Source organism: Schistocerca gregaria, chromosome X (assembly GCF_023897955.1).
Source record: "Schistocerca gregaria isolate iqSchGreg1 chromosome X, iqSchGreg1.2, whole genome shotgun sequence".
NCBI lineage: Eukaryota > Metazoa > Arthropoda > Insecta > Orthoptera > Acrididae > Schistocerca > Schistocerca gregaria.
The window spans coordinates 753191774-753201392 of NC_064931.1; the positions used below are offsets into that span (position 1 = coordinate 753191774).

The window sequence follows — 9619 nt, forward strand, 5'->3', positions numbered from 1 at the left end:
CTAAGATAAGTCTTAAGGTCAGTATTGCCTCACGTGTTCCAACATTTCGACGGAATCCAAACTGATCCTCCCCGAGGTCTGCATCTACCAGTTTTTCCATTAATTTGTAAAGAATTCGCGTTAGTATTTTGCAGCCGTGGCTAATTAAACTGATAGTTCGGTAATTTTCACATCTGTCAGCACCTGCTTTCTTTGGGATTGGAATTATTATATTCTTCTTGAAGTCTGAGGGTGTTTTACCTGTCTCATACGTCTTGCTCACCAGATGGTAGAGTTTTGTCATGACTGGCTCTCCCAAGGCCGTCAGCAGTTTTAATGGAATGTTGTCTACTCCGGGGGCCTTGTTTCGACTCAGGTCTTTCAGTGCTCTGTCAAACTCTTCACGCAGTATCGTATCTCCCATTTCGTCTTCATCTACATCCTCTTCCATTTCCATAATATTGTCCTCAAGTACATCGCCCTTGTACAAACCTTCTATATACTCCTTCCACCTTTCTGCCTTCCCTTCTTTGCTTAGAACTGGGCTGCCATCTGCGCTCTTGATATTCATACACGTGGTTCTCTTCTCTCCAAAGGTCTCTTTAATTTTCCTGTAGGCAGTATCTATCTTACCCCTAGTGAGATAAGCTTCTACATCCTTACATTTGTCCTGTAGCCATCCCTGTTTAGCCATTTTGCACTTCCTGTCGATCTCATTTTTGAGACGTTTGTATTCCTTTTTGCCTGCTTCATTTACTGCATTTTTATACTTTCTCCTTTCATCAATTAAATTCAATATTTCTTCTGTTACCCAAGGATTTCTAGCAGCCCTCGTCTTTGTACCTACTTTATCCTCTGCTGCCTTCACTACTACATCCCTCAGAGCTACCCATTCTTCTTCTACTGTATTTCTTTCCCCTATTCCTGTCAATTGTTCCCTTATGCTCTCTCTGAAACTCTGTACAACCTCTGGTTCTTTCAGTTTATCCAGGTCCCATCTCCTTAATTTCCCACATTTTTGCAGTTTCTTCAGTTTTAATCTACAGGTCATAACCAATAGATTGTGGTCAGAGTCCACATCTGCCCCTGGAAATGTCTTACAACTTAAAACCTGGTTCCTAAATCTCTGTCTTACCATTATATAATCTATCTGATACCTTTTAGTATCTCCAGGGTTCTTCCACGTATACAACCTTCTTTCATGATTCTTAAACCAAGTGTTAGCTATGATTAAGTTGTGGTCTGTGCAAAATTCTACTAGGCGGCTTCCTCTTTCATTTCTTAGCCCCAATCCATATTCACCTACTATGTTTCCTTCTCTCCCTTTTCCTACAGTCGAATTCCAGTCACCCATTACTATTAAATTTTCGTCTCCCTTCACTATCTGAATAATTTCTTTTATTTCATCGTACATTTCTTCAATTTCTTCATCATCTGCAGAGCTAGTTGGCATATAAACTTGTACTACTGTAGTAGGTGCGGGCTTCGTATCTATCTTGGCCACAATAATGCGTTCACTATGCTGTTTGTAGTAGCTTACCCGCATTCCTATTTTCCTATTCATTATTAAACCTACTCCTGCATTACCGCTATATGATTTTGTGTTTATAACCCTGTAGTCACCTGACCAGAAGTCTTGCTCCTCCTGCCACCGAACTTCACTAATTCCCACTATATCTAACTTTAACCTATCCATTTCCCTTTTTAAATTTTCTAACCTACCTGCCCGATTAAGGGATCTAACATTCCACACTCCGATCCATACAACGCCAGTTTTCTTTCTCCTGATAACGACATCCTCCTGAGTAGTCCCCGCCCGGAGATCCGAATGGGGGACTATTTTACCTCCGGAATATTTTACCCAAGAGGATGCCCTCATCAATTAATCATACAGTAAAGCTGCATGTCCTCGGGAAAAATTACGGCTGTAGTTTCCCCTTGCTTTCAGCCGTTCGCAGTACCAGCACAGCAAGGCCGTTTTGGTTAGTGTTGCAAGGCCAGATCAGTCAATCATTCAGACTGTTGCCCCTGCAACTACTGAAAAGCCTGCTGCCCCTCTTCAGGAACCATACGTTTGTCTGGCCTCTCAACAGATACCCCTCCGTTGTGGTTGCACCTACGGTACGGCCATCTGTATCGCTGAGGCACGCAAGCCTCCCCACCAACGGCAAGGTCCATGGTTCATTGGGGGGGGGGGGGGGGGGGCCCAGTTACATATGGAACGTAATCGGACGACAACTCCAGTGTCGTCCACAACCAACATTAACCGTCCCTGTATTAACCAAGGTCGCACATTGAATAGTGGCCACTGTGGTGGTAAACTTACACGCAAAACTTCTTCTTGCTAGCACTTCGGTGTCTTTAATGTTCTATATTTAGGCTAAATCTTTAATCACTGTGGATCTCAGCCAGGCCCCGTTATTAAATTCCATTGTCTGAAGATTCCAATTTTGTTACAATATTTGTTGTATGAATGTAACTGGGTTCAATTTGGGCTCTCAACCATAATGGTGGTCTTGTCTTGCCTGTTAGTATTTTTCAGATATCAAATTTAAGATTGTTTGTCACTTTCAAGATGACTTATTATCTTCAGTGAAAATTTCTCAGAGCATATTTGGCACATTGAGGAGGTCTTGCACTGGCTGAAGGAGTTGAGGCTCACAGTTAAGCCTTCTATGGTAAAGTTTTCTCAGTCACAAGAGTCATTTTTGTGTCATAATTTCTCCCTATGATATTAGTGTTGATCAGAGCTGCACGAAGACTATTTACACTTGTTCACCACCTAAGAATCTCAAGGCTGTAGGAAGGTTTATTGGAATAATTAATTTTTTTCTTAAGTTGATAAGTAGCTTTTTCCAATTTGCAAGTCTGTTGCATGAATTAAGAAAGAAAGTAAGGAAATTTGAATGGGGTGCTTCCCAGCAAGTTACTGTTGAGAGCCTTAAGACCACTTTAACTACAGCACCCATATTGATGACTCATGACTTTTGAAAAAAGTTTGTAGTTCAGTTGGATGCATCTGTGTTGGGTGTAGCAGTAGTTCTTTTATGGGAACATTTGTCAGTGAGAAGCCTGATACAGTATGTCACTCATACCCTGTAAACATTAGAAGATACATACTAAGTTTACAAACTGGAAGCTTTGGTGGTGCTTTTTGCCTTCGAGAACTTTTGTATGCCGTGAACTAATTCACACGTGAACAGCTGGATGTTAGTGTCCTGCAGGCACAATGTTTCGCCAAGTAACATTGTTAGGATGATGAGGTGCGCTATCAAACTGATTGCCAGGGAGCTGGCACATGGCTTATATCTTCTCTCCCCCCCTCTCTAGCCTGGCATTCTGAGCAAAGTCCTCACCCAGGTGTGAAGGTACATCCAGCATCTCTTCTTTCGCCCCCCCCCCCCCCCCCCGGCTCCTGTCACTAAGTTGCTCCATTTGAGGTTTGCACCTAGGGATGCGTATTGGCAACACCTCCACAACGGAAGGAGAAGAGGAGGAGATATAAGCCCTGCACCATCTCCTGTCATTCAGTTCATCAATGCATCTGATGATGGCAATGTGGTTGCTTGCTGAAATATTGTGCCTGTTGGACACTGACCCCTGTCTGTTCCATCATGAGGTAGACCAGAGGAGTTGAAAAATCACAGTTTTGCAAATACTTGGAGCACTGCCCGTCTGCACTTGAAACTGATAACCAAGTCCATTGTTGGATGTTAGGAAGACTGAGATGGATGGGACACATTACCCGATGGGCAATCAGGATCTCTACCTTCCAATTTAAGGCACATCAAATATGAGAGGTGGATAACATTATTGCAGATGATCTCAGTTTTGTGTCTGGGGAAGACGACAGTGAACAGTCTAGTGGGTGGACTTCTAAAGACAATGGTCAGCAGCTGGTGGAAGACATTAGTGTGATACTCACCCATCTACCTGCAATATTTAAAGACATTGCTGAACAGCAAGATTATAATCCCAAATTAATGGAAATTAAACACAAGACAAGGGCTGGAGAAAAAGAGAAGACCTGTTATTTAAATGGAAATTGTTGTGGTTGGCAGGAGAGCCAACACCGTGTTCCTAGAGGAGGCCGAAAGGCACACGTTTTAGGTCATGCAGGCTGACGTGAGGTCTGGAACAGGACCAGGAAATTAGAATTTAGAAACAACGGACGTAGCTGGTGGAGTACTTAACTTTAATCCATTAATGATGCACGTCGCTCGTGACAGTACATGATTCACAATATCAATAATAACTGTGAATGGCGCCTTGCTAGGTCGTAGCAAATAACGTAGCTGAAGGCTATGCTAACTATTGTCTCGGCAAATGAGAGCGTAGAAGTCAGTGAACCATCGCTAGCAAAGTCGTTTGTACAACTGGGGCGAGTGCTAGGAAGTCTCTCTAGACCTGCCGTGTGGCGGCGCTCGGTCTGTAATCACTGATAGTGGCGACACACGGGTCCGATGTATACTAACGGACCGCGGCCGATTTAAAGGCTACCACCTAGCAAGTGTGGTGTCTGGCAGTGACACCACATTCCTCCCCCGCAAATCTGCGTACGGTTGTGGCATAAGGCTTCCATGCGCCATGGGGAGGACTGCATGTTGACGTAAGCGACGAGGTGGGGAGCCTAACAACAGGGGATTCTGTGCCACCCGCACTCTGCCATTCGGACTGCGGGGAGCTGGGAAACGCCTGAAAACCTGGTCCATGGTGCACGCCAACATACAGTGTATGCGCCCGTAGAGAGACAGGAGGGGCCGAAGGGTCGACCTCCATCGAGCCGGGGCACCCGACGGGCGAAGACGACATATGGTCCGAAGCGGGCAAGAGTTCCGTGTCGGAGGACAACTGGTCACGGGAAGCGATCGGCGCTGCGTGACCCAGGGAGGCGCCCGGCGGTTGCAGCGACTCGTCCACTGCGGGCGTCGCCGGCGGGAGAACAGACGGCGGCGGCGGCAGTGGCGGCGGCGCGTCGCCATGGGGCAAAATGGAAGGCAGCCTCGGTAACACCTGGGGCTGAGGCGAGCCAGTATATGGGTCTCCGGGGCGCTGACCGGTCGGCACCGTCGCTGAAAGTAGACGGCGAGCGGCAGATCCCCTGCGACGACAGAGGCGTAGCTGATTGAGATGCCGACGCCCCTCACCAGAGGCCCCCAGAACCAGATACATAGCGCGTCCGAGGCAGCGAAGAATGCGCCCTTCGAGCCAACGCTGTAAACCTCGGTAGTGGCGGTAGTAGACAACGTTGCCTGGAGCAAAAGCGGTTGTCTGCCACTACACAGGAACCTGATGCAACGGATGTAGCAAAGACATCAAGGTTCGATGAGGGCGACTGTGGAGCAACTCAGCCGGCGAGTGACCATCTCGGGGCTGAGAGCGATACGAGGACTAAAAGAGCAATAACGCGTCCTCCCGAGAATGCGACTCTTTCAACTTCAACATCTGTGACTTGAAAGTCCTGACCAATCGTTCAGCGGCACCTTTTGACTGTGGCGAAAATGGCATGGACGTTAGATGTTGAATACCATTGGCCTTGCAGAATGACTGAAATTCTGCGGACATGAATTGTGGGCCATCGTCGGAAACAATAGTCTGTGGAAGACCTTCAATGCAAAAGATAGCGGATAACGCTTGGATGGTGGCAGATGACGTCGTGGAAGATATCCAGACAATAAAAGGAAAATTACTGAATGAATCTCCCACAACCAACCATCGAGCATTCCAGAATGGACCAGCAAAGTCGATGTGTAAGCGTTGCCAAGGGGAAGTGGTTTTTGGCAATGCAAAGAATTTCCGCAGCGGTGCTGATTGGTGTTCGGCACACACCATGCAAGAAGAGCGCATATTCGTAATCGCGGCATCGATTCTGAACCAAGTACAGTGCTGACGAGCAAGTTGTTTCGTTCTCACTATACCCCAATGTCCTTGGTGGAGAAGCTGTAAGACAGAGGACTGTAATGAACATGGTACCACAACCCTGGACTGATCATTATCAGAACGCAATAGCAAAACACCACATCGCACAAAAAGTCTCTTCTTGTGAGCAAAAAATCGGCGAACCAAGGACCATTGCGTAGCAACAAAAAGCAGAATGGTAGAAGGACAGGGTCGGCAGCTGTGGCTGTAGCTACATGACGAAAATCAATCTGAAACGATTCGACCACGTCATCGGTTTCCACATCAATGAATATGCAAACAAGTTCGGAGGAATCGAATGCCCTATCCTCAGCAACAGGCAATCGAGACAACGCTTCGGCGTTTCCGTGCTTAGCAGTGGACTGATACAAGATATCGTAGCGGTACTACAAGAGGAAAGTAGACCAGCGAATGAATTTCTGCGCTGTACGTAGAGGTACAGGCTTGGTCGGATGAAAAAACGATGTCAAAGGTTTGTGGTCTGTGATTATGGTAAAGTGACGACCATACAAGAAATCATGAAACTTTGTAACACCAAATACGAGAGCCAATGCTTCTTTCTCGATCTGTGGATAATTTCTTTGCGCAGACGAGAGAAATTTGGACGCAAAGGCAATAGGGCGATCGTGCGATCCATCTTTGTGCGCAAGCACAGCACCGATCCCGAAATCCGATGCATCCACCATCAAGAAAAGGGGCCTCTGGGGATCGAATGGCGTAAGGCAAGTATTGGAAAGCAACGCCGATTTCAACTGGCGAAAGGCGCGTTCGCATTCTGTCGTCCAGACGAACGGAACATCTTTACGGTGTAAGCGATGAAGCGGAGCTCTAATGGAAGGGGCATGCGGAATATATTTATGATAATAGTTGATTTTTCCCAGCACACTCTGTAGCTGCTTCAAATTCTGCGGCGACGGCAAGTCTTGTATGGCACGAAGGTGCGTGGGACTGGGACGTATGCCTTGGGCATTGAGTACATGTCCCAAGTATGGCAAGTCCTGAGCAAAAAACACACATTTGTCCTTCCGCAAGCGAAGACCATTTTGTCGCAAGACCTGAAATAATGTTCTGAGATTAGCCAAATGTTCTTCTCCCGTCTTTCCGGAGGTCACAATATCGTCCAGATAATTTGCTGCAGTAGGGACCGACGCACAAACAGTTTGTAGATATTGCTGAAACAATGCTGGGGCAGATGCACACCCGAATGGCAGTCATTTGAATCGATACAAACCAAGATGCGTGTTAACCACCAGAACGCGCTGGGATTCTTCGTCCACCGGTATTTGCAAGTACGCATCTGGTAGGTCCAACATCGAAAAATATTTACCTGGGCACAGTTTGCCAAAAAGATCTTCCGGGCGGGGTAAAGGAAAAGTTGCAATCACTAGTTGCGAATTCACTGTTGCCTTGAAGTCCACACAAAGTCAACTTTCCGGAAGGTTTTGGCAAAATTACTAAGGGTGATGCCCAGAGAGAAGCCTGCACACGTTCAATTACACCTTGTGATTCCAAATCGTGTAATGTTTTTGCGACCTCATCACGCAATGCGTGGGGAACATTGCACGCTCTGAAAAATTTCGGTTGCGCGTTTACTCTCAGTTCCAAATGTGCTTTATAGTTCTTAGCGCAAACCGAGGCCCGGTGCAAAAATGTCTGCAAATTATTCACATAGACGAGAAACACTGTCTGAAGGCACCGTCTGGTTCACTGATAGGACCTGATTTACTATAGACAAGTTCACTGCAGAAGAAGAACGAAGGACGTAAAATGACACAAGTTTTGTTTGCCCCTTGTATGTTGCAAGAAGGCTGCACTGTCCTAACACGGGTATCTTTTGTCCTGAATAGCTAGTTAACATTTGCGGCACGCAACGGAGGTGTGCCCAGCTGTTTGTACATGTCTTGATTGATCAGTGGAACTGCAGCTCCGGTATCGAGCTGGAATGGTATAACTGTGCCGTTAATGTCCAAGTCTACAAAAAGTTTATTGTCCTGCTAACGACAAGAGCGACTGTCTCGTGCAATGTGAACTGACACTGGTACATAATCACTTGCGATTTGATGGGAGTTCCGGCGATGTCGACGCACACTTTTTTTGGGACGAACATCGTCACTGTTAGAGAGAGTGGCACTGCGCGAAGTGGAATGAACAACATGAATTTTCATGGGCAATGTTTCGCGAGCCTGAGTATCCTTGGTTCGATTCCGATTCCGGCGACAAGCAAAGGACGTGGAACGGTTTTGAGGGAGGGATTTACTAGTTTCAAAATCTGTTCCCTTATACGAACATCAGAAACGTTCTGTGCAATTGCATCACATACCATAGTATCTGAATAAAGGGATTCCACATTGACACTCAAAAGCACAATCCCTAGTAAGGCCTTGCAAGGTTGCAACCCACTCCCGATTAGTCTGACCTGCCGTACGTTTTGTACGAAAGAAGGTATACCGTTTCACAACGACATTGACTGATTCTTTGAAATATGCATTTAATGCAGACAAAATTTCTTCGTAGGACAGAGGTGCTACGTCGCGTTGGGGAAATAATTTAACTATCACACGGTACGTGGTCACGCCAACCGACGATAACAAAAAAGGCTGCCGCTCGTTACCTTGTTCTGTAGGCGGCGAGATGGAATCCAAATTGGCGTGTCCACTCCGTCCAGCTTTCCAGTGCAGCATCAAAAGGTCGAAAAGTTGGTGCAACAGCGTTTTGTGGCTGCGTCAGCGGTGGAGCGGTGGCTGTTTTGCATTGCACGTTGACCCTGGACGAGCTGACCAAGGGCATCCAGTAAGGCCTGCGTCTGCTGAGTCTGTAAGCGATAAAATTCGGACATTATATCTGGAGATTGTGGCGAAGCCATTACACAAGTAAATCAGGGCAATATCGATAAGAACACTTTTACTCTCGTCGCCAATGTTGTGGTTGGCAGGAGAGCCAACACGGTGTTCCTAGAGGAGGCCTAAAGGCACGCGTTTTAGCTCACGCAGGCTGGCGTGAGGTCTGGAACAGGACCAGGAAATTAGAATTTAGAAACAACGGACGTAGCTAGTGGAATACTTAACTTTAATCCATTAATGATGCACGTTGCTCGTGACAGTACATGATTCACAATATCAATAATAACTGATAATGGCGCCTTGCTAGGTCGTAGCAAATAACGTAGCTGAAGGCTATTCTAACTATCGTCTCGACAAATGAGAGCGTAGAAGTCAGTGAACCATTGCTAGCAAAGTCGGTTGTACAACAGGGGGAAGTGCTAGGAAGTCTCTCTAGACCTGCCGTGTGGCGGCGCTCGGTCTACAATCACTGATAGTGGCGACACGCGGGTCCGGCGTATACTAACGGACCGCGGCCGATTTAAAGGCTACCACCTAGCAAGTGTGGTGTCTGGCGATGACACCACCGAAATTTTCTTTGTTACCCAGCCAGAGGGAGCAACCAGAGTAGGATACAATCATCTTGTGTGTGTTGCAGTTCTCGTTTCCGTGCTTGCTAAGAAAAACTGGAGAGGAATTCCATTTTATGCAAGACACTGTTTCAGGGTTTTGTTTTCACCCAGACATGTGTCAGAACTTTTGTGCTATCTTTTGTGGAATTATTTGTTTATTTTCTTTCTGAAAAACTATTGTTACGTGTTATCCTCTTGTGTGGATTATATGAACTTTTGGCACAAAAGTATGTACATTTGCAAAAGGAGCAGTTATCATGTGCCAACTTT

The 9619-nt window shown here is 46.3% G+C and overlaps 1 protein-coding gene across 1 annotated transcript in view; it reads right to left on the reverse strand.

Moving 5' to 3' along the window:
• The window catches only part of LOC126299255 (uncharacterized), a 229745-nt gene extending 220573 nt beyond the window's left edge, over positions 1–9172 (reverse strand). Inside the window, exon 1 of the mRNA XM_049991050.1 lies at positions 8510–9172. Coding sequence (XP_049847007.1) covers positions 8510–8579 — 70 coding nt within the window. The 5' untranslated portion in view covers positions 8580–9172. The remainder of the gene's footprint in view (positions 1–8509) is intronic.
• Between the last annotated feature and the right edge of the window lie 447 nt (positions 9173–9619).